General features: G+C 36.1%; 2 protein-coding genes across 2 annotated transcripts; both read right to left on the bottom strand.

Moving 5' to 3' along the window:
• Positions 1-15,828: 15,828 nt before the first annotated feature.
• LOC113563049 (histone-lysine N-methyltransferase SETMAR-like) lies at positions 15,829-17,631 on the bottom strand. Its single transcript, XM_026974063.1, has one exon. The coding sequence runs from the start codon at positions 17,144-17,146 to the stop codon at positions 16,349-16,351; it is 798 nt and encodes a 265-aa protein (XP_026829864.1). The 5' UTR covers positions 17,147-17,631; the 3' UTR covers positions 15,829-16,348.
• A 331-nt stretch (positions 17,632-17,962) lies between these two features.
• Positions 17,963-24,033, bottom strand: LOC105287999 (putative nuclease HARBI1). Its single transcript, XM_020034454.2, has 4 exons — positions 23,940-24,033; positions 23,630-23,820; positions 23,325-23,460; positions 17,963-18,254 (listed from the first exon to the last, which is right to left on the bottom strand). The coding sequence occupies exons 2-4, from the start codon at positions 23,746-23,748 to the stop codon at positions 18,108-18,110; spliced, it is 402 nt and encodes a 133-aa protein (XP_019890013.1). The 5' UTR covers positions 23,749-23,820; positions 23,940-24,033; the 3' UTR covers positions 17,963-18,107.
• Between the last annotated feature and the right edge of the window lie 3,146 nt (positions 24,034-27,179).

Genomic DNA, 27,179 nt, shown 5'->3' with positions numbered 1-27,179 from the left:
ATATTCAAAATTATAATTAATTTAAAAATGATAACGATTGTTTTAGTATGTTTCTTTTCTATCATTTCAATTTAAATTGTAATTCTTTATTGGTAATCGTAAGAGTCGTAGGTATGTTCAAATCCGAAATTCATTTTTCAAAATTATAATTATGTTCAAACCCGCAACTCATTTTTTTAGATTATAATCATTTGTAATTGTAAAACATATGTACTTCTGATGCTATTTCGACAAATATATTGTAGTTTTTAATTAGTAAAAGCTAACAAAAATTTCATTCAGTTAATTACCCTCGTTTCACCCTCGTCCTTGACAGATCGTACGGGTCCTATCCTTGTGTAATAAGGATTCATTTCCCTTACCAAAAAAGGACCATCGAGTTGACCATCTCGAATAATAGGGTAAAATCGACTTCGGTCGTTGACCCGAAAATCGAGGGACCGTTTCGAATAAAAGGGTAAAATCGACTTTGGTCGTTGACCCGAAAATCAAAACGTATCGGTCGGCTCGAACACACAGGGTACTGCGGTTGCGTGCCTACGTACCTCAAGAGGTGTCTGGTTGTGCCCTTCCTCGAGCTCACGGAGCTCTGGACGTAACATAGCCAATTCGGTCGAGGATAAAGAGGATTGTGATATATTATATATATTGTAGAAGATTCTGAAAAGATGCTGGTATGCTCGGATATTTATATATATATATACAGGGTATCCCGGGTTTTAACCGACAAACTGCGGGAGCATATTCTACTAGTGGAAATAAGAAAAAATTCTTATATCGAATTTGCTTAGAAATGCTTTATTACAAAGTTATAAACCAATATTGAAAAGAAATATGAGATAAGTAACAACGGAACATAGTGTAGAATTTGGAAGGTCGAAGATGTTTATGTTATGTGTATTCACATGTATTCATGTTCACTATGTTGAAACGATTCAGTATGATTGTTACTTTCACAACAGTAGCTGTTAGATTTCAATCGTCGTGTGAACTAGCAATTACTATCAGAATGCCAAAAGTGTTTTCAAATGAGGAATACACTGATATTCATTTCGTGTACGGATTCTGTGACGGAATGCACGAGCTACCGTACGAGAGTATCAACGTAGATTTCCTAACAGGAGAGTACCAGATAGTTCTGTGTTTAGTAATACCCATTTGCAATTACGTAATTTGGGTTCATTTCGACCTATGAATGAATATGATGATGTTCGTTCAGCTCTAAGACACCGACGACGCTCGGAAAAAATCTTAAATCTTCGCCAAAACAGCTGGATACAGTTAGACGGTTGTCCATCGCACTATGCTAGACAAGTTAGAAACTGGTTAGATGAACATTATGCTCATAGGTGGATTGGTCGAGGAGGACCGGTTTTCTGGCCTCCAAGATCGCCCGATTTAACGCCTCTTGATTTTTATTTATGGGGAACTTTAAAAAATAAAGTTTACAGTACAGAAGTAATCTCGCTTGAAGATTTAAAGCAACGAATTACTAATTCAGTTACTGAGATGCAACAAAATTTTCAGGAATGTCGTACTGTAACAAATTCTGTACTACGTCGATGTCTAGCTTGTATCGATGTGCAAGGACAACATTTTGAAATGCGTCACTAAATCATTGCGTAGATAATTTTTATTTTTGTGAAAAAATCCGTTGTTACTTATCTCATATTTCTTTTCAATATTGATTTATAACTTTGTAATAAAGCATTTCTAAGCAAACTCGATATAAGAATTTTTTCTTATTTCCACTAGTAAAATATGCTCCCGCAGTTTGTCGGTTAAAACCCGGGACACCCTGTATATATATATATATAAATATCCGAGCATACCAGCATCTTTTATATGTGTATATATATATATATATATATATATATATATATACGTTTATATTATATATAATCTACATTCAAATTTTATATTGAAAAAGTGATATGATTAGAATGAGATGATTAAAAAGATATATAACGTATTTATTATACATATAAATATCTATATATTTATATTTATTTTATTAAAAAAGTAAAAATTAATGATATAAGGATATTTATATTATTATATATCTTTTTAATCTTAGATATGCATATATAATAATATTTACATGTAATATATAATACTGCATATACAGGGTGGCCCATTTTAATTTATACAGTCGATTTTTTAAAAAACTAAAAGAGATACGAAAAAATGTTTCAGACAGACATGTCATGATTTCGAGGGGGACATAAGATGATACCATTGGTTTGACCTTGAATAGTCGTTTGAAGGTCACGCGAAGATCACCTTCAATTTCCTAAATTGAAACCTCAACTTTTTATTGCAGATTCTTATTCTCCATCGAAAAGTAAGTAACTTTTGTCTGAAACATTTTTCCGAAAAATGTCATCTTATGTCCTTAAAATGATCTTCAAGATGAGTTTTGAGGACATTTTAAGGACATAAGATGACATTTTTCGGAAAAATGTTTCAGACAAAAGTTACTTACTTTTCGATGGAGAATAAGAATCTGCAATAAAAAGTTGGGGTTCCAATTTAAGAAATTGAAGGTGATCTTCGCGTGACCTTCAAACGACTATTCAAGGTCAAACCAATGGTATCATCTTATGTCCCCCTCGAAATCGTGACATGTCTGTCTGAAACATTTTTTCGTATCTCGTTTAGTGTTTTAAAAAATCGACTGTATAAATTAAAATGGGCCACCCTGTATATGTAGATTATAATAAAATATTTATACGCAGTGAATCTATTAAATAAATTAAGAAATGGAAATATAGAACTTGAAACATCTGTATCGAAGTTAATGCAGTTAGCATTTGTAGAATGTCTAATATCGTTGCGAAGTAATAATTGTCGCATAGCATTTCTAAACTGAAACGCATTAGGGTTATTATTATGGCCGTGGCGACTTCTTAGTTTGGAAAAGAATAGTTCAACATGGTCCTGTCAAATTTTGTAGGTTAATATGTATTTATATGATTTATTTTCTTTGCATAAATCTTCAGCCACATCCAAAACTGACATAGCAGCTATAGCAGAACCATAAATAAAGACTTTTCTCGCGTGAATATCAATTGTATAAAAATAACACGTAATAAAGCACAGAATTATGTAAATCGCTAAGCGCAACTTCACCGTGGCCACATGTATATACTATCCGCCATATTACTTTTTCTACCAGCGTTACGCATGCGCGACCACCATATTACATGGTTTTCGTGGACACTTTTTATGTACAAAATCACTGGGAGTTAGCGGTCTAATTATAGTATACAGGGTGGCCCATTTTAATTTATACAGTCGATTTTTTAAAACACTAAAAGAGATACGAAAAAATGTTTCAGACAAACATGTCACGATTTCGAGGGGAACATAAGATGATACCATTGGTTTGACCTTGAATAGTCGTTTGAAGGTCACGCGAAGATCACCTTCAATTTCTTAAATTGGAACCCCAACTTTTTATTGCAGATTCTTATTCTCCATCGAAAAGTAAGTAACTTTTGTCTGAAACATTTTTCCGAAAAATGTCATCTTATGTCCTTAAAATGTCCTCAAAACTCATCTTGAAGATCATTTTAAGGACATAAGATGACATTTTTCGGAAAAATGTTTCAGACAAAAGTTACTTACTTTTCGATGGAGAATAAGAATCTGCAATAAAAAGTTGGGGTTTCAATTTAGGAAATTGAAGGTGATCTTCGCGTGACCTTCAAACGACTATTCAAGGTCAAACCAATGGTATCATCTTATGTCCCCCTCGAAATCGTGACATGTCTGTCTGAAACATTTTTTCGTATCTCTTTTAGTTTTTTAAAAAATCGACTATAAATTAAAATGGGCCACCCTGTAGATGTCTGTGGTTGTGCCGCAGTTGTTGGCAACGCAAGTACGGTTTCGTAATGATAGACAAGGACAGCCCGCTCGCTAACGGTCGATACAGAAACGGATTTAACGTGTTTGCGATACCGCGGAGCGGTTAGTCATTGTCGATATCCTCTCAGGGTGAAACGCGAACGATCGACAACATGGTTGGGAGCAGTGATATTCGCGAACGTGAAAAGATCGCGAGGGCGATTGAGAAAACGAGCGCATCGATCCGCAAGAAACATCGTGCTCTGAGGACTGGTATGATCGATGACGATATCGCTGTGAGGAGACATCTCGGACCTATTATTGAACCGCTGCAAAAGGTCGTTGACAACTCGAGCACGCGCGCGGTGAAGGACGAGCCGGAAGTGGCGATTGAAGTACCCCGCACCCCGAAGGGCGAGCCGGACGTAGAGCTTGAAATACCACTCATCCCGAAGCGTGAGAAGAAGAATGTGATAAGGAGTAGGGTAAAGAGGAAACTAGTGAACGGCTCGTCGGATCGCGAATCACATAAATGGAAACAGCCTCGAATCGAATCGAGCGATGCACCGGATGCGCTAACGATAACCTCTACGCCGTTTACGACGATCCAGGCCGTACAACCGCCGATGAATCTTCCAATCGAGGATGAGAACGTTTTCGAAACCACGAATGATTCGTTCGCGACGTCCGTTCAACGAGAAGTGCAAACGCCAGAGGGTCAAGAAGCGTTGCGGGCTCAATTGGGTCCGCTGGGTCAAAAGTACATCGGGGCTGTCATACGCAGTGACAAAGACATAGATAACGTTTACGGAGTTTATTTGAGCAACAATGGAATGAAGTTCGGTTGTAAGCCGTTCGACGTAGACCACGAAGATACTTCTCGACGATGTGCGATACAAAGGTACCACACCAGGTCTTTACGAACTGGTTTTCAAGAGACTTCCCGATGACGAAATGTTCACGGTTGACGATATGCGAAAGTACAGGAGCATGCTGCAGGTGACGAACGCGTATAGACGCGATCACAGCGCGCGAGGTTAGGTAAAGAGTAACAGGGGATACAAGTAAGTAATCGCACCGTTACTGTTATCTTGATCCACGATGAAATCCGAAAGAGGATTACCCCACGCTATGACACTGAACGACAATGCGATCGATTACGTGCACTAGGACGATCCCAACGAGCTGGTGGAGCGTCTACGATTGCTCGAAGCTTCACGTCAAGCTGGACACAACTCTCACGACAACGAGATGCTGTCGATCATCGAGGAACTTCGAGAAGCTGGTCTCATTATAAATTGACATGCGTATCGTCAGGATGAATCAGTCCGCCAACGTCACTCGCATCGAACGTGTATTAAACGTGTATAAATGGCTCAACAACGGCTAACGAACGTGTTTGAACGTGTATAAATGGCTCAACAACGGCTAACGAACGTGTTTGAACGTGTATAAACGGCTCAAGAACGGCTTTCGAACGCTGGTGAACAAGTCAATAACGTTTCAGGAACTTCGCGAGGATGGACTTATTATAAATTAAACGTACCATCGGGCACGTGAGTCAATCGAGCGGTGTTACTTGTAACGCGAAGATGACGATCAACGAGTCTGAAACGTTATTGCAGACGAGTGATAACATTGCTACGAAATCTAATGTGGAGAAGAGCATCGATACTTTAAGAGTTAAACATGAAGAGCTCGAGAAGGAAATCATCGATATGCAGAAAAAAATCGCCATGTTAGATAGAAATTCGGCAGAAACCGAGACAGTCTTGACCGGAAAATAGACAGAAGAGTCGCTGAATTTAATGAAAAAATAGATAAGTTGGATAAAAGATTCCCCCACGTTTAAGTACGGTTAAACAATATGTTGAAAACATCACCCATGATACACGGGTAGGCTTCATTGCGGATTTGCAAAACGTTAACGCCCGTTTGGATGCATATCAAAAAGAATCTAACGATAGAACACGTGAGCAGGAAAAGATTAATGCAGCTCAAAAAGCATTTAACGATACAATGCATGAGCAGAGAAAGGTCAATGCAGGAAACATAACTGCAATGGAGAAGAACGTTTACTCGGCATTGGATGCTATAATGGAGCTCCGATCGAAGTATCCGAAAAATTAAATATAAACGCAACAGTGCATTGGAAAACAGCGTCATTACGAGTTGATTGGTCAATAGCTCTTCATTCCCTACGATATGGCATCGATGAAATCTGCCGTCAAAAGTTTCGAAAAGCGTCGACTCGTCGAAGAACTGCGTGCACCAGCGAGAAGAAGGAATTTCCCACGAAGACGTGTCATTGTGCGTGGATTTGACGATCTGTGGCAGGCTGACCTCGTTGAGATGCGTCCGTATTCTCATGTCAACAGAGGATACTATTATATACTCACCATCATCGATGTGTTGAGCAAATACGCCTGAGCTGTGCCACTCAAGAGCAAAGATGGTGTCGAGGTAGCTGCTACGATCACCGGGATAATTAAGCAGGACGGAAGATGCCCGCGGAATTTGCAAACCGATATGGGGAAGGAATTTTACAATACTGACGTGCAACGACTCATGCGGAAGCACAACATTAACCATTATTGCACGTATTCGGTGTTGAAGGCATCGGTCGTCGAGCGATTCAACCGAACGCTGAAAAATAACATGTGGAAGATGTTTACGCTCAACGGAAATTACAAGTGGGTCGACGCGCTATCACGACTCGTCAAGGAGTACAACACCCGAAAACATCGAACGATCGGCATGCGACCCGCCGACGTTACCCCCGTGATCGCTGAGAGACTCTTGAGTACGGTATATAGCGCGATAAAGATAGCGTGTCCAGCCAGGTTCAAAGTAGGCGATTTGGTACGCGTCAGCAAGTACAAGACGGTCTTTGAAAAGGGTTACACACCAAATTGGACCACTGTTACGTACGCGAGGTATCCCGGGACGGATAGCACAGCCACGAACACACAAAAGAAGAAAGCGTCTGTTGTAACGGCACAAAGTTATATATAATTGAAATAAATTATGTACACTATATATAAGTTCAACTCGCCGTTTTAATTCCGCGAGCGACGGAAAGTATCAACGTGGTGATTCCGCAAGCGACGGAATTATCACCGTGACGATTCCGCGAGCGACGGAATTGCACGCACTGAAAGAGACGGACTTTGCGTTTAGTTGATTGCCAGAAACTTTTGATACTTTACAGACTGACTGTGAAGTGAGTCCGCGGATCGCTTGGAGCTCTATTTGTAGAACCCGTGAATTTTGGCTAGGCCCAATCGATTTCAAAGTTTTGGGGGTGACCCCCGCGTGCCGCACGCGATTGGCACATGGTTGGGCCTCACGCAGCCCGGTGATAAGGAACATGCGCGGAGCGAGCCGCAGGCCGAGCGATTGGCCGTCGCCGTCTGACGTCATCTCCTCGCGCATGTCTCCTGAGAAAAGTCGCGAGTGAACGGTTAAATTGCGGTTGATGTTTGTCTCAATTTTGCGGGACAAACAGTGTGGGAAGAAAATATTTGTCCCAAATTTCCTTCTCGATTTCAATTCTCGAAACTTCTCGACTGACTTTATGAGACAAACATCACCCGCACAGCTATTGAATGATCAATTTCTCAGACGATTCGGTTTCCGAAAATTCCTTGAATGCAATTCCGAACAACCACCGAGGTGTTTAAGATCATCAAAATGAAACATACCAATCCCGCGACCTACATACTCGAGGATTATCGCGGAAAATCTATCTCTGGAGCGTTCTATGAGCACGAGTTGCATCGCGCGAGGTATCCGGACGTGTATCTTGTAGAGAAAGTACTACGCAGAAGAGGTGACGAGGTCTACGTGAAGTGGTTGGGATTCGATGGATCGCACAATTCATGGATACACAAGGACAATGCTGTTTAGACATTTATTTCTTTCTTCACAAACATAAGGATATATAACAAGATGATGTATACAATATATGAAAATATAAGAAAATACGATATATAAGAAAATACAATGATATATATGAAATACAACTCTTTATTATTATTATCCTATGATACATATTTTATAACGGTATGCGGTAATGTCCCCACGGTAAGGTGTTTGTGGACTTGGGTACGATGTATCGTTTATCGTCATGCGGGCTCAGAGCGATTTTCGTCTCGCGAACGGTGTACACGTTATGCAGCTTTGACTGTATACGGGATTGATCTCGAGTCATTTCTATGCGGTCTTTCAAACATCGCATATAATCGTCGAACGTTATTGTTCGTGCGACTACATTCGTCTTAACTCCTTTCGCATTTTTGGTATCTTTTTTACCGTCTACCTTCAAAGCATACATTTTCGCTCTAACAAGGGGAGGTCGTACCCACCGGGTCACCGATTTTGCCCAGCTTTTACAGGTATGTTGAATTCATATAGAAGTAACATATACTATCCGGAGACGATGCGCCTCTCAAGCGTTTACGAGAACTCGCGGAGTAAATTTCAGCATGTTCCTTTAGTATCCTTGCTTTTAATCAGATTGTCGAGCTACAGTGTAGCGCAGCAAGTTAGGCGTCGGACTGGAAGTCTAATGGTTGCTGGTTCGCGTCCCGTCCTGTTTTTTTTCTATATTGTCATATATTATATAGTAATTAATATTATTAATAAATATTATTTTTCTACAATGAAATCATACTTGTTATTACAATTTCAATTTGTGATATTCTGCATGGAATATTTTTTTAATAACACACGATTTTGAACAGTTAAAAGCTGTGCGGGATCGAGCTCGAGAGAAACTGTTTCCCGCGAATAGACAAGCTCAGACGGGAGCTAGCTACGTGCGTGGCGAGATTCCGAGGAATCTCTGAGAGGGAGAGGACTTGTCCAGGAGCGATTAAACACAGCTGTCTTTAGATGTTTGTTGAGTTTAATGCTGATAACGAGTTACACTTAATCGTGATCCAGTCGCAGGCGCAGGCAGGTTTCGTTTCCAGTGGAGATATTCGTTTGCTTCTTGGCTGCCTATTTATTTTGAGCGGAGATCTTGTTGCTCGCCGATTAGACAACGGTGGGTGCCGGCGTTCGCGAGGAAAGGAGATCTTGCCGCGAGCAGCTGGAAGAGCGAGATAGAACGCTCAAGTTGATAGAGTTGCGTCCTGGATCCTTCGTCAATTGTTGCTGAGATGAACTCAGATTAACAATTAATAATAAGTGACACAGCGCGACGGGTGTAGAACTTAGACGAGAGTGAGTGCGCAATGACGGATTTAGTTGCCGACAATAGCTCTAGATAGGAGGATTCGTAACTAGCGAAACCTCGACCGAATACTTGTGCGGTGGTCTCGAGACCAGTCACTTCAGTTACTTTCAGCTAGCGTATCTCTCTAATGACTGACAGAGACTGACTCCGTAAGAGAGCAACGCCGGGTCGATCGTCACAGACGAAGGCTAGGCTGGCTTGAAAACAGTCTTGTTATTCGACCGTTTCCTTAGTTCACAAGAGCGATTGACCTTGTTTGCCAGTTACGAATATTCCCGAAATACACTTAATCACGATCAACAACGTGACGGGTGAGTAGACGACGATTCGGAAGAAGCGCGTAATTTTATAGAATTTGGGTGTATTCAGTTCCGAACAAAAGCGTTTCTCACGAAAAACAATTAATATATTCGATATACATGTAGTTATAATATAAAGAAAATAATTTACACACACACACACACACACACACACACACACACACACATATATATATACACTCACTCCCAAAAAAAGCGGTACACAAAAATTTAGGGAAAAATTTACCAACCTTCAAATGATCATAACTTGGTAAATAATGAAGATAAAAATATATTCAAAAATGCAAAATGAAGCTTCAAGTATCCACTTTAAGAATATTTGAATGGCAATTATGGTCAGTCATTTGATTCAAAATGGCGGATGACAAAATGAGAGGATGCAAAAGTGATAACCGAAAGTCCGAGTTTGTGACGGTGCATGGCGTGAATTAGATATCGCAGCCTAATGGGACCAAATGCAAATGAAAATATAGAGTGTTATCTTTAAAATGCTTTTTACCGAGCTCGATGCGATCATTTTTCGCTGAGTTGTGCAACTTTAAAAAAGAAAACACTCTGTTAAGTAAATTTGGAGTATCTCAACAAAAAATGATCGCATCGAGCTTTGTAAAAAAGCGTTTTAAAGATAAAACTCTATACTTTTATATGCATTTAGTCCCATTGGGCTGCAATACCTACTTTACACCATGTGCCATCGCAAACTCGAATCTTCATTTATCAATTTCGCATGCTCTCCCTTTCCGCCATTTTAAAAAACTCGTCGTGCACAATTTCGATTTAAATTGCGAAAAGTAGGGTTTCAAAGCTTTAAAACCGTTTTTGAAATTTTGTGCTAGGATAGTTAGGTACCGAGATATTCAATTTCGAATTTGCAATATCGTCGATTCAGCAAGGCCTAAGGAATTAGAAAACCCTGCGGTTTGTTTAGTTCTTTTATAATTCCAACTGCTGCGTTCATTATTCTTTATACTCCAAAACCTTCTTATGTGGTGTGTGCGTATGTGGGTGTAGGTGTGTGTGTGTATCACAAGGATGAGGACCCCGTGGTTCGTCAGTGTGTGACACACACACACACACACACCACAAGGAGGGTTTGGAGTCTTAAATTACTGTGGAACTGACGAACCACGAGGTCCTCATCCTTGTGATACACACACACACACACACACCCCTACATACACCTACACCCACACACCTACATACACCTACACCCACACACGCACACACCACATAAGAAGGTTTTGGAGTATAAAGAATAATGAACGCAGCAGTTGGAATTATAAAAGAACTAAACGAACCGCAGGGTTTTCTAATTCCTTAGGCCTTGCTGAATCGACGATATTGCAAATTCGAAATTGAATATTTCGGTACCTAACTATCCTAGCACAAAATTTCAAAAACGGTTTTAAAGCTTTGAAACCCTACTTTTCGCAATTTAAATCGAAATTGTGCACGACGAGTTTTTTAAAATGGCGGAAAGGGAGAGCATGCGAAATTGATAAATGAAGATTCGAGTTTGCGATGGCACATGGTGTAAAGTAGGTATTGCAGCCCAATGGGACTAAATGCATATAAAAGTATAGAGTTTTATCTTTAAAACGCTTTTTTACAAAGCTCGATGCGATCATTTTTTGTTGAGATACTCCAAATTTACTTAACAGAGTGTTTTCTTTTTTAAAGTTGCACAACTCAGCGAAAAATGATCGCATCGAGCTCGGTAAAAAGCATTTTAAAGATAACACTCTATATTTTCATTTGCATTTGGTCCCATTAGGCTGCGATATCTAATTCACGCCATGCACCGTCACAAACTCGGACTTTCGGTTATCACTTTTGCATCCTCTCATTTTGTCATCCGCCATTTTGAATCAAATGACCGACCATAATTGCCATTCAAATATTCTTAAAGTGGATACTTGAAGCTTCATTTTGCATTTTTGAACATATTTTTATCTTCATTATTTACCAAGTTATGATCATTTGAAGGTTGGTAAATTTTTCCCTAAATTTTAGTGTACCGCTTTTTTTGGGAGTGAGTGTATATATATATATATTTAATGGTGCATTTATTAGTTTATAAGTATAAAACAAGGTAATTAGAAGAAGTGTACAAAAATATAAGTATAATAAAATGACTGCGGTCATTCCTGCTCTTGCTCTGTAAATTTACAAACTTTAGAATTATTACAATCGTAAAAACAAGTGAAACATAAGTCTGTCTTGCACCAAGCACACTGTATAAAACCAACTTTTGCACAGGCACATTTTTCTTTTAATAATGAGACAGGAAAACACACATCATTTACATTCAAAAAGCTGGGTAGCGCTAAAAGTAGGATAGTTAATAGAACGGTACACTTTGGGTAATGCAAATGCCGGCAGTACTGTAACTTGTAGTTCGCATAACTCGAATAATATTTAACGACAAAATACTTTATTATAGCGTTTTGAAAAGCTCTCGAGGTAAGCTACAAGACTGCATAATGAGAAATAAAGAGATACATTAAAAAAAAGTTAACCTTCACATAACCTTGACAGGTGCACCCAAGGTCAAATCAGTGGCAGCATCTTATGTCCCCCTTGAAGTCATAAAACCTTTGTAAGAAACATTTTTCGATACAAGATTTGGTTTATGTGTATACTTAAATTATAAAACAGTATACTTTGGAACGCTGTAACTCACTGAAAAATGATCCAATTACAAAAAACAAAAAACCGTTGTATTCGTCTCATTATCATCTACAACTTTCATTTAAAGAGGAAAATCAACTTCCATTTAAAAAATGGTCCCCATGATGAACTCTCTAAAGTGGCGCCATCTACAATTAAATTGATAATGCTATCATCTTGCCCCCTTCGAACCAAACGACTTTTGTCTGAAACATTTTTCGATACAAAATTTGGTTTTTGAGGAAAATCAATGCGTTACTTAAAATGGCTCATCCTGTATACATAAATAATTAAAGGTGTCCCTATAACAATATATTTTATGTACACTGTTGCATTAAGGAGATTAATTAGATATAGGAACATTAAAAATTTTTTGAATACAATAAAATTTCGTCATAAACAAATGAATTGTGTAATAACAATTACATTTATGATATATTTAATTATACAATTATATAGTCATTTGTGAGTATAACAAAAATGCATAGAAAATTTGAGAGCATTTGTTATGAAAAAACCATAAGTCATTGTTTATAACAATTGAAGGAATAAGGTTAGATGAATAAAAAGTATATAATAATTGTCCATAGATCATATTAAAGGACCGTAGGAATTTGAAATTTCAAAATTATCGAAATTTTTATTTGTTAACTAAGCGATGAAAATCTTAACCGTTGAGAAATAAGTTTTTATAACTATATAGGGTAATATTGGGTGATAAGAAGAACTCAACGGTACCATCAAATTTAAGAAAAACCCATTAGTTTAGAAATGACCAACAACTTTCGTTGAGCACCATTTTTCGCCAGTCTGATGGTACCTGTGCAAAAATTTTTATTCTCCCATCAGTAGTTTACGGGATATTGCAAAAATTGAAAAGTCACTATTCGTTAAACAAATATACATCATTTTTTCAATACGTTTAGTGTAAAAGATTTTAATAAATTATCAGTAGTTCAAAAGTTATATGGATTTAAACAAATTAAGTTATAATTAATTAATTAATTAATAATTAATCAAGAATAACGAAAACCTAATTGCGAAAAACGTATAAATTATTTAATATAAGCATTTAATTATTGTACTATTAGTTATTAGTTCGCTACTGAATTATTACTTCATTAGTCATTTAGTAAGAGTTATTATTTGAATATATAATAATTAATATTCACATAACATTTAGCCAATCAGTTAAGATATATGAATAATTATTAATTTATAGAATAAGAAACGTTATAATAGTGCGTTAATTGATAATACAAGAAATTACTTTAATATTAATTAACTGAATGCATTAGATTATTATCCAAGGGTACAAGAGACCTTATATATAATTAATGCATAAGGTTGTAAGAATCTAAGTTAAATTAATAATTTTAATATTATATTCATTTAGGTTTGAATAATACAGTGGACTAAGCGTTAATTAAAATTATTTTATTAGCAAAGAATTATTAAAAGAAGTATAAAAGGAAATTAAATGAATAATAATTATATTAATTCTTAAGGCAGCGACTTACTGACGCCAGCTTAAAATAATAATCGGTGTCCATTGTCTTAATCAAAAGACATAACAATCTCTTTGGTAAATTTAATCGTTAAATTTTAGTTGACTGAAAGTCATACCGGATGCTCTGATTATTTAATACGGAGAAATTTCTGTTGACCATAAGTCCCAACAGGTAATGTGATAAATCCGTACTGAGAATTTTATGTTGAGCATTGAGAGAAAAATAATTTTATCTAATCAAAGCACTGAGCTCATCGTCCCCACCAGACTTTTCAAGGTCTCAATCTCACCATTAATAATTTTAAGAGCGGGGAACCAATCATCGATCAAGGCGTAGCCTCCCTACTGTTGTAACTTTGCATTTAATTATAAGGTCCCCACTGTTTGTAACCCCTCTCGAGCGACAGGGACTCTATCCCTGCTCATTTAAAAATTTTAGTATAAGACTTGGCGCAAGCAAGAGAGCGTCACGTATTACTTCGTCATTATTACTTCTTGAACTCACTTATTACTGGTTACTTCTTTTTGGACTCACTTCTTAAACACTCTTACTACTTGCTTCGCTTTATAGCGTTAAGTCGCATATAAAGCGTCAACCTAATTTAGTTACTTTATTCAATTGCTTTGTAGCGAAACGTCGCTAATGAAGCGTCAACCTAATTTAGAGTCAGTGGAGTTTGTTTAACAATTATTTCTCACTGCTGCTTATTAAGTGCTTCCTGGCCTGAGGGTCCAGATTCCTGCGAACACTTGTGAGTAGATTTGTACCAAGTTTAAATTTTTATTATATACCCACTACTTTTAATTATTGTCAGGGGGTCTATTACGTATCTCTTCACGGAGTGAAAATGCGAAAAGTGAGCAAATTCACTAGGTGTTGACCAATTAAATTATAAATATTCTAGTAAATTTGCTCATTTTTCACATTTTCACTCCGTGAAGAGATACGTAATAGACCCCCAGACAATTTATACGACTTTATTCTATATTCATACGACATTTGTATTCAACCCTAGTGTAGCACAATTATATTATGTCAACGTTCAGTGACAGACTTACTTATTAATTCATCGTTTTGATTTATAATTTTGTAACCTTTGTACTTTCCTACCTTAATTTAGTCGCTTGTATAGCGTCTAAGTCACTTATACGGCATTGTCAATCTTTTAGTACTTAATTATTCATTCACATGTTCTTTAAAATATTCTTTAAGAGATTTATACTATATATACTTATACTACTTAGCGTTTATCCGCTTGTGGTACGACTTCTTTTATTTTCATACTACTTATACTACTTACAGCTATACTATTAGGCGTTTATTCGTTTGTAGTACTACCTTTTTATTATTTATACTACTTACTTACTTATACTACTTACAATTATACTACTAGCGTTAATCCGCTTGTGGTACGACTCTTTTATTCATACTGCTTATCTATTTATGCTATTTTATTCTTATACTATTTACATTACTTATAATTATATCATTAAGCATTTAATTCGCTTACGGTACAACCTTTCATTGACTTAAGCTACTTAATTCATTCTTTTTACTACCTATACCAATTGGCGTTTATCCGCCTGTGGTATACTTTGTCATTGACTCATATTATTATTATTTTACTTATAAGTTATTATATCAAGCGTTTAATTTTCTTGTAGTATGACTTTTTAATTTAATTCATACTACTTATTTACTTGTACTACTTACTATTATATTATGGGGCGTTTAATACACTTGCATTACTACTTTTTATACTATTTGAAGTTTGTCCGCCTACGATACGATTTTATTAATTTATACCACTTATTTTACCGTTAATCCAACAACAAAGAATATAAGTTTCCGAATTTTGAATTTTGAAGTGTGAAATAAATATTTTAGTACGCCTATATACTTATACTACTTATATTTTATTTTCACCAAGCAATCACAGCAATATCCGCTATAATCCGTTCCACTAATTCGCTCAGAGCGAGAAATCGCTCTAGGTCCATTTTTAAATACATTATTGAGCAAATAAAATTTCCTAATAAAATCAAGCAAGTTATTATTGTTAACAATCCTCTCTTAACCTTTTATAGATTAAAAGAGGAGGAATATTTGAAGGTTTATCACGGTTACGGAAATAAATCCGGAAGTAAAGTAAGTACTTAAGCGATTACTCGCTTTAAGGAACGAAAAACGCTCTAAGTACATTAAGAACTTTGTTTTGATTATGTAGATGGTAAAGAAAAGGCGCCATAGGGCTGGACGCCGTAAAAGAGAGAGGATTGAATATCTTCAAAGGTTGCGCCAAGAACAGTATCTGAAATTTTTAAAGAATCTTAATAGATCAGACCATCGTCTCGAGCAAAGCACCGACCAGGTTCCTTCGACATCATCAGAGGGCAAAGAGCTGCCCTTATCTCCATCACCCACCAGTAGCAATTTTCCACATCAAAACCCCTCTGGAAGTGGCGACACATCCGCCGAGACTGAGGATCCAGGAACAGGAGCTTTACCTCAACCTACTACCGAGGAATCGGAAATTATTAATTTAACCTGCGATGAATCCGACATAGAATTTATTGAGGAAATTGAATTAATTCAGAACCCCCGACCGGATCCAATTGTGAACGCGTACTTTATGAAGCTAGAAAGATTTGTTCGAATAACTTTAATTGATAATATTAAGTTGGTGCAAATGAAATGGCCGTTTTTTAATTTGAACTTTAAAGCTTTATTTGACAAACTTAACACTTACTATATTAATCAAAATAGTCTCCATCTATTTCAATGCATTTGTTCCAACGTGATACAAGTGTATCAATACCATGTTTAAAAAAATCTGAAGAACGAGAGCCGATGAACTCATAGAATGCATCTTTTACACGCTTTTCTTCTTGGAAAACTTTTCCAGTTAGAAACCCATCCAAATGTTTGAACAAATGATAATCAGTCGGTGAAATATCTGGAGAATAAGGAGGATGAGGGAGAACTTCGATGTTTAACTCGAATAATTTTTTTATGGTCTTTTTTGCAACGTGTGACCTAGCATTATCGTGAAGTAACAATACACCATGTCTATTGACCAATGCCGGCTGTTGAGCGCACAGATTTGCATACATAACGTCAATTTCCTGACAGTATTTATCAGCGTTTATAGCCTCACCTTGTTTGTTAAATGAATAATGCACGATTCCCTTACTTGACCACCATATTGAAACCATAATCTTTTTGGGATGAAGGTTCGGCTTTGGCATACGTTTTGGAGGCTCATTCACATTCAGCCACTGTGCAGATCGTCGACGGTTATCATATAATATCCATTTTTCATCGCACGTCACAATTCTGTGCAATATTCCATCATTATTATGCCGGGAAAGCAAAGAAATGCAGGTTTCTAAACGTCTTATTTTGTCTCTCTCCGTCAATTCATGGGGAATCCATTTATCCAACTTCTTCACTTTTCCCAGCCTTCGTAAATGTCTGACGACAGTTGAGTGATGAACATTGAGCCTTTCTGCAACCTCTCGAACTGTTAATGTCGGATCCACTTCGATCATGTCCTTTAAAATAGTGTCATCAATGACGAAAGGTGCATGTCCACGAGGCAAATTGTCAAGGTTTGTGTCTCCAGATCGAAACTTTTCAAACCAACGCCTCGTTCTTCTTTCATTCGCGGAACCTTCGCCGAAAGCCGTATTAATATTTTACGTTACCAGGGCCGCACTATGACCAAGTTTGAACTCGTACAAAGAAATTATTCGAATTTCCTTATTTTCCATCTTGACATAAACATGAATTTCAACAACCACTATCCTACTAAAAAAGTCAGATTATGTATACAAATTCACGCGCGGGAAATGTACATTTGATATAGTATACACACAGCGCTGTCGGCGAGGAAGAAAGGTGAACTACAAAGGTGAGAAGTTTAAAATAAGAAAAACGGCCATTTCATTTACACCAACCTAATATTAACAATACTACTATGACACACGAAATTCCAGAAGAATTGGAAACAACTACAGAAGAATAAAGTTATAATTCATTCAATAATCATAATTTTATTTTCACCTTTTTAATTTTATTCACTTTCAATTTTATTCGTTAACTTATTTATGGAAATTTGACTTACGAATTGACTCAGTCGCTTGAAAGCATTCAACCGCTTCAAGCGTGGACCAGAAGAGTGAATATAAGGTTAGTTACTACTCGAGTTATTCTACTTGAGTTATACTACTTGAGTTATACTACTTAATTTTTGGTTAGCACCTACTACCTTTATTATTTTCCTTTGTCGTTATTAATTAGATTTAATACATAGTAATAAATAATACCAGCATCATAGAGTCATAGATTATATTTTATTAATCAACAATTATACATTCATAGTTTTGATTCGGAAAGATAACTTTGTCATCATTGTAAGTTGATCCAAGCTCTCTCCATTCCCGGGTAAAGTCGATGTATGCAGATTGACCCTAAATCAAAAGAGAGCATCTGATGTTAAACTACCGAGGGCTAGGTTAGCTCAGAAACCAGGTTAGCAACGTTCTCACTTCCCCGGACGTGACACAAGCACCCCGAAGGGAACAGGAAACTACTACGTCCACGTTGTTGTTCCTGGGTAGTGCTAAAAGTAGTTAATTTATCCACTCTTGTCGTCACCTGGAGTAAAAAGTAGAAGTTTGCGATTAAGAAATCAAATGTAACTCCAGATGACCTTCGGTATTAATTTGAATTAATGCATTAAACAATAAGAGTTTGTATTAAACGAAAAACGAGAATGGTCCCCGAGCCCGCGTTTGGGGACGGCGAAGGGGGAAATGATTATTATGAAACGCGTTTTGTGTTGGGGCAGGTGGGAAGCTTGCACCAGGGCCGAGTTTCGCCGATTGCAACGCCATCTACGAAGATTCGAAAAAACTGTTTCAGATAAAAGTTACGTATTTTTTCCCGTAGAATCAGAATCTGCAATAAAAAATTGGGGTTTCAGTTTAAAAAAACCAAGTTGACCTTCACATGACCTTGACAACACTCTTCAAGGTCATACTGATGTTTCTATGTAATGCGTTACTTACAATCCTACAACTTTTGTCTGAAACATTTCTTTCTAAAATGCATAGTTTATGAAATATTCGACCGTGTCCAGACTTTTGTAACACCCAGTATATGTATGTATTATACAGGGTGGTCCACTTAAATCGATCATCTTAGATATTTCACTTGTTTTTGATGATACGAAAAAATGTCTAAGGAAAAAGTTGCACCGTTCGAAGGGGCTATCATGATGACAGAACAATTTTTTTAAGGCTATTTTTTCGAAGATTCAAAGGTCAAGATAATTTTTAAAATGGAACTACATATTTTTGTTTGCGCAATTTTATAGCCAACATCGAGAGGAGTTCAGCGACCTATGACAACATTACCTTTAAATGATCTTGAACGCGGGAAACAGAAAAATCAAACTTTATGCTCTTCAACACAAAAATTTATTTAAGGAGGTGTTCGAAATGATGTCCTCCGACTTCAATACATTTTCTAATACGATGCACAAATGATACTCTTACCCTTTCTATCATTTCTGAATTTATACTAGCACATGCATTCAAAATGCGCTCTCTCATGTTCTCTTGTGTAGTTGGTACATCATTGTAAACAGTGTTCTTTAACATTCCCCACAAAAAAGTCTAAAGGATTCAAATCAGGAGAACGTGCTGGCCAACTGATATGTCCTCCTCTTCCTATCCAGTGTTCCGGAAACATTTCGTGTAAAACTGTACGTGCAACAGTTATGAGCCGGACAACCACCATGCTGATACCACATTTGTAAACGAGTTTCTAACGGCACCTCTTCCAATAAGTTTGGTAATTATTGGGACAAAAAATCAGCATATGTTTGACCATTTAATGTACCATCAATAAAGAAAGGGCCAATGATTCGATTGTGTAAAACACCACACCATACATTAAGACTCCATGGACGTTGACGTTCTACTTGTTGAAGCCACCTTGGATTTTCAACGGACCAATAGTGCATATTTCTTCTATTTACTTGTCCATGGTTAGTGAAAGTTGATTCATCAGTAAACAATATTCTGTTGAAGAAGAATTCATTGACCTCCAACTGTTGTAGCGCCCATTGACAAAATTCTATTCGATTAATAAAATCATTTCCATGAAGTTCTTGATGCAATGCAATGTGATATGGATGAAATGAGTGGCGTTTAAGAATGCGTAAAACACTTGTCTTGGAAATACCAGTATTTCTTTGTATTTGTCGAGAACTGATATGTGGATTATTTGCCACTGCAGCCAAAACAGTAACTTCTGCTGGTTCATTAGTTTGCAAACGAGGTCGCATTTTCTTACGTGAACAAACACTTCCAGTTTCACGAAATGTTTTAATAAGACGGTCAAAAGCAGCGCGAGACGGTAAACGCTTTTCAGGGTATCTTTGGCCGTATTCTCTGCGCCTCTGTAGAGCTTCTTCCGCTTTCACCGTAAATAAGAAGTATTTCTATTCTTTCCTCTTTCGTATAATCAGTCATATTTAAACTCTGATATCGAGAAGCTCAGGAAATGAACTGAACTGCGAAAGCATTTCACAATCATAAATATTTACATACACATACACACACGCACACAATACATGTATGGAATTATTTCAATCTTACATTCCATTGAATTCCAAAACATGAGAGTGTTTACCGATGAATCAATGTTCACTAACCATGGACAAGTAAATAGAAGAAATATAAACTACTGGACCGTCGAAAATCTAAGGTGGCTTCGATAAGTAGAACGTCCATGAAGCCTTAGAAAATGTATTGAAGTCGGAGGACATCATTTCGAACACCTCCTTAAATAAATTTTTGTGTTGAAGAGCATAAAGTTTGATTTTTTTGTTTCCCACGTTCAAGATCATTTAAAGGTCATGTTGTCATAGGTCACTGAACTCCTCTCGATGTTGGCTATACAATTGCGCAAACAAAAATATGTAGTTCCATTTTAAAAAATTATCTTGACCTTTGAATCTTCGAAAAAATAGCCTTCAAGAAATTGTTCTGTCATCATGATAGCCCCTTCGAACGGTGCAACTTTTTCCTTAGACATTTTTTCGTATCATCAAAAACAAGTGAAATATCTAAGATGATCGATTTAAGTGGACCACCCTGTATACAGGGTGGGGCAATAACTATTACCACCTTAAATATCTTCTAATTTATAAGGTCCAGAGGAAAATTTATGTAATCAAAATTATACGGTACAAAGGGGGCTAACATATAGCGATAATAATTTTTGTCCTGGTGGAGGCGCTTCGAAGATATCAAGGTCACTTTCATTTTTTTTAATAGGTTCGGTATGTTTTTTTTCCATAATTTTATAGAGGAGCTTAAAACAAGTACGGAACTCATGACACAAAATTATTGAACAAGATTAAATGTAAATGAAAACGATAAAAAATACATTTTTATATTAAATGAAATTTACGTTTAAAAGATGTACGAAATGACGCTTTATTAGTATGTTTTGTCGGAATGTTTTGATTTTGACATTCCTCATAAATGAGGATCAACTTGTTCTTCAAACGGATATATCGATGAAAATAAATAGTGGCGTAAACTTATTTCAATGAAAACAAAGACCCTTTGAAGGCCATCTTAATAAGTTCACAGGATAAGATAAACATAAAAAGTAGTATCGATAGATAAGTCAATCGTGCAAGATGTATTCATTTGAAGAACAAGTCGACATGATCCTCATTTATGGTGAATGTCAAAAAAATTCAGTGAGAGCGCAAAATTTATACGCTGAACGATATCCTAATCGCACTCAGCCTTCGCGTCGAACATTTAAAATCCTATTTATTTTCATCGATATATCCGTTTGAAGAACAAGTTGATCCTCATTTATGAGGAATGTCAAAATCAAAACATTCCGACAAAACATACTAATAAAGCGTCATTTCGTACATCTTTTAAACGTAAATTTCATTTAATATAAAAATGTATTTTTTATCGTTTTCATTTACATTTAATCTTGTTCAATAATTTTGTGTCATGAGTTCCGTACTTGTTTTAAGCTCCTCTATAAAATTATGGAAAAAAAACATACCGAACCTATTAAAAAAAATGAAGGTGACCTTGATATCTTCGAAGCGCCTCCACCAGGACAAAAATTATTATCGCCATATGTTAGCCCCCTTTATACCGTATAATTTTGATTACACAAAGTTTCCTTTGGACCTTATAAATTAGAAGATATTTAAGGTGGTAATAGTTATTGCCCCACCCTGTATAATACATATATATATATATTACAAATACGCATAAACGCGCGCGCGCGCGCACGCACGCACACTTTTATATATATATATATATATATATATATATATATATATAGAGGAAAGTCCCCGATTATGAGATACCATATCGATTTTGCCGAATGTAAGGAAATCTATAGGCAGAATTAAAAAATGTAATACGTTATCTTGAAGAGAATTTAATAAGCTTTAGGTTGGTGAAATGAAAAATCTAATTTAAATATTACTTTTTCTGAAAATTAAAAAAATTTGAAAAAAGAGCTTTACGCAAGATCGCAAAAGTGTGCTCCTAATATAAGATACCTTGAGAAATCGGTGTTAAAAGTGCAAAATACATCAGTATTGCAAGTAAAAAACTTTATTAGATATTTTTATAAAAATACTGCTGCCACAGCCTTCGCCAAATCTTTACGATTCCACTGTCGACGCTTCCTCGTTTCTCTAACCTCCATAGTCAGATTCTATAAAAATTAAATACACAAAAATTCGTAATATAAATTCGTATTAACTTTTCTTTAACCTTAAGTAGTATTTTCTTTCTTTTTATTACACTACATAATCTTCATATTCGAGCAATAATTATTTCATATTAAGAGTACCCTGAATATCTCATTATACGAACCATACGCCTAGCGGTTCCGCGATCATGAAATCTAACCTCTGCAATTAAGCAATTCAACAAATCGCCTATTTTCCTGTTAATACGATTCTACTCTATCATTGCATACTGAATTTATTGCCAACCATTTCTTTATTATGTAATAAACAAGGTATAAAGACTTACCTTAAGTTCCTTTGACATGTTCACAATTTCACAAACCTTTTCTTGCAAAGGCTAAACGCAATAACGAACAATGAATTGTTCACTAAATACATTTTACACCAAGAGTAATAAGTTCATGGTGGAATTAACAGATAGTGCTCACTAGTTTAGCAGAAACTCCATTATCTCATATTAGGAGCATATCTCATAATAAGGGATTCTCCTCTATGTATATAATGTTACCGGCAATCCGATCGGCAATTACACTATCACACTTTAAGGGGTCTCGTATAGATCAATACATCGATCGATCTTAATCTATCGCTCTTTATGTCAAGCCGAGCTTGTTTTGATGCCTGTATTGTCGGTTTCGTTCCCACTCGGCCCGTTCGAACCAATAAACGGAATCCACGACGGTTTGCTCGCTAGCATGCGAATCTTCGCTCTCTCCGACGCTATTGTCGGGCACTATCATTTCGGTCGTCTCTAAGAAAAGTCGGGTCAATTCGGAGTAGCGGACCTCGAGTTATTCAGTACAATAAATCACGTCAACTTATCTACAATAATTCAGTGAACTCTATTCAATCGCTTTTCAGCGAAAACAACGTCTCTATCCTAATCAATCTCTAAACAATATATATATACTTACAATCATGACATTCAAAGAATGATATAATTTTCTATTAATATAAAAATGTTCTCTATTTCTTCCAGGTGGCCAAATCGCTATATGTGTGCCATCAATAGCTCCTATGATACCTGGAAAATTAGTATTAATCCAATACCTGAAACATAAGAGATTTTATTCCTTGACTATATTTTCTTATATTTGCATTTAAGAATTTAAGAAACATTACTGTTATAAGTATATATTGTCGAAGAAGGAGTTTGGTTTCATTGAAACATTAATGTCTCTTTATCATTAACAAAAAAAAGAAAATAAGAGTTGATTACTGTTGCTGAAGGGCTTCAATTTCATTGAGTTGTCTAGGAAAGTTTATCCAGTCTGGCATTATAATATTGATAGCATCTATAATTTCATGTATTGCACCACTAACTGCAGATTGAGACATACAACTTAAAAAGTCTTGTCCGACTCTTCTTTGATAGGATCCAGAGCTTAAGAAACTTAATGTTGCCAAAACCTAAAATTAATAAACTATATATATAATATGCTGTATGTAATATAACCCCTCACTAACATCTCAGATTCTTATATACTTTTAATATGTATATGTATATACATATCTTTATCCAGTGGTACCTTTAATTCTAATGGAATTGCTGTTACTCTACTAGCTGGTCACACATGAAGTCGCAAGTTTTCACATAATGTCAGCGTAGCATCTTGCAATAGTCTGTATGTTTAAATAAAATGTATAAATCTTACATAACACACAGAACTCACATATACACACAATTAATTTAGTAAGCAATTTATAAGAGAAGATCTATAATTTAAAATTAAAACTTTATAATTTATAATTTGCATATAAAAACTTTGCTTTAAAAGTATAAATGTTAAATATAGTTTTTTGTATGTCATAAGTACTATGTATATTTTTATTTATTCTTGATTCAAATTTAATATTATTTGCTGTAATATTTTTACTTGCCGATATAACATAAGAAATTGTGACTCCAATATTTCAAATGGATTAGATGCATCGCGTAGTTGTCTTCTTTGTAACTTTAAATATCTTTTCCTTTCTTCTTCTTCAGCAAGTTGAATTACCCACCACGCTGCAGCCATTATAAAACTTTAAAAATTATTAATAAACATCAATATATAATTGTAATTGTTGATATCAGCAAATTAGAAGTGTCTATTTTCTGTAGAACATCTAACCTTATAAACATCATCATACCTTAAAAACCTTTTCTTCTTAGCGCAGTAGTAACAATTCTAGATTAGTGACTAGTTTTCATTTTTCCGCCAGCAAGTTTGATGTCGGAAAGGTTCACATGAAAAGTTTCACGTTTTCACGTTTTGCCGCATTACATGATCACGACTTTACGTGAAAATTTTCACTTTTCACTTTTCACCCTAGCGAAAAGTTACGTGATCGCTGCGAAGCGGGCTGAAACCGAGCATGTGTCCGGGGCTCCAGTTTCGGAAAATATAACCTTTTGCTTTTTGTGGACGGCTGAAAATTCATGCAAAATCATTAAACTTCTTTTGTTAATAACTTTTTAGTAAACAACGACCGACGGCTAAAACGTTTTGAAGGTCACTTAGGAGGGTGACCTCTATAATATATGTCAAGGACAAGGTGATAGGAGGTGGGTTCTCTAATCGGTAGATTTACCAAAAACTGTTGCATCACGACCATCTGTATACAACAAATAAGTCAAATAAATAAAGAACGTTATCAAATGACAAAATAATATAATTTAAAAAACCTTGCAAAGGTAAAAGAATACGCCAAGTACATAAAAAAGCAAAACCAAATATGATGAAATCCATAATTAACTAGCCAAGTACCTAGAAGCGATTCAGTATGAGGATTTGTAATTTGAAATAATACTTGGCGTGCCCGGGTCGCATTGGACATGCATTCTTCTAAATTTGTACTGCCTTGAGTATTTTCACTAATGACTCGTAAATCTTTGTATTTGGTAATATTAAAACAAATACGTTTACAGTTTTGCACATTTGCGGAGTGATTATAAATATCCCTTTTCATTACTCACTCAATACAAATAATTTATACATACAGTTTACACAAAGTATAGGTAGGACGTACGTTTTAATGCGACCCGGGCACACCAAGTATTATTTCAAATTACAAATCCTCAAACTGAATTGCTTCTAGGTACTTGGCTAGTTAACTATTGATTTCATCATATTTGGTTTTGCTTTTTTATGTACTTGGCGTATTCTTTTACCTTTGTAAGGTTTTTTTAGAGGGATCTCATTATTTTTTCTAAAAATTTTTTATATTTCATTAATTTTTAATGTTATTATAGAAAAGTACATAAAAATAAACAATAAGGTACTGAACAATGAGAGTCACTGCATAAACATCGAGCGTTACCAAGTTCAGTGCATAGACGTCAAGCGCTAACGTATAGCTTATCTGGAATTCATATCATTTGACATGTCACATAAACCTATGATTAAACTATTTCAGGAACTAAAGCCGTAATCAAAAATCTAACGGCACTTTTATAAGATAATATGGGTGCAAGCTTTCGGGTGCGATCACTCCAAATAAAAATGGTTCAGTCACTCCTGAAATATTGTAATTGAATGTTAGAATTGTGACGTTTCGTTCTTCTCCTTTTCCGAAATCAGGTTCACACTCACGTACATATGTTTGCACATACACATTCAAAGCGATTTTGTACTTTTTTTTCGTTGCACCACATCGACGACGACGACGACGACGTTGCACCACGTCGACGACGACGTTGCAGTACGTCGATGTGGTGCAACGTCGTCGTCGTCGTGCAACGTCGTCGTCGTCGTCGTCGTCGTCGTGCAACGGCGTCGTCGTCGTCGTTGTGCAACGTCGTCGTCGAATAAATTAAATCGTGCATGTATGAATGCATGTGTGAACGCAAGCTTGAGGGACAAAATCGCTTTGCATGTGTTTGTGCGAGCATACGTACGTGAGTAGTCTAAAGTCTATGGAAACCGAAACGTCACAGTTTTAACATAACGATTGCAATATCTCAGGATTGCCTGCACCAATTTAATTCTAATTGATCGCGTTCGAAAGCGTGCACCTATATTGTATTATAAAAGTGCCGTTAGATTTTTTATTACGGCTTTAGTTCCTGAGATATTTTAATCACAAGTTTATGTGACCTGTCAAAAGATGTAAATTCCGGATAAGCTACTTGGTAGCGCCTCGACGATGTCACGCCAGTGTTGTATCAAGCGGCTATTTTTCATGCGGCTATTAATTTTTTTATGTACTTGGCGTCGCGATGCTACCGCGTCGCTTGATATATTTGAGAGTTTAATAATAAAGTATTCCAAATTCCTAAAATTTCTAACAAAATAACATAACTTACTTTCAGAATATGTCCCCTGTTTTAACATTTGCAGATATGCTTTTATGGATTTATCTTTCACGTGATTATCTTTGCATAAAAATGACGTAAGATTATTAAAGCAAGTCTCTCGTTTAGTTAACAGGCCATTTCCTGTGTCGAATACGACATTAAAATCCATGTCAATCTGTAAAATATTTTAAGAATTAATGCATTTGTTAAAATTTCCGCTCAAAATTTCCGTTTAATATAGATACCAATCTAAAGCCAGATGGCTTTTTATAAAAGGGCCACTTTTCAAAAATAGCTGCTGTAGTTGCAACACTGCTTATTTCTTTCAATCGGTGTTGACTACATGCTTTCCAACAGTTGTCGAATTCTTCCGATGTTAGGTTGTCAAATTTAAGTGCTTTAATGCAACTGTCTGCATCTTTTTCTGGAACTAAAAAATTTACTATCATTAACATGTAATTTTTAAACCAAAAAAGCACTTACCAAACAT

The sequence above is a fragment of the Ooceraea biroi genome, chromosome 12 (assembly GCF_003672135.1).
Source record: "Ooceraea biroi isolate clonal line C1 chromosome 12, Obir_v5.4, whole genome shotgun sequence".
Lineage (NCBI taxonomy): Eukaryota > Metazoa > Arthropoda > Insecta > Hymenoptera > Formicidae > Ooceraea > Ooceraea biroi.
The sequence above is the reverse complement of the archived record's forward strand: the minus strand, read 5'-3'. Positions and strand labels throughout refer to the sequence as shown.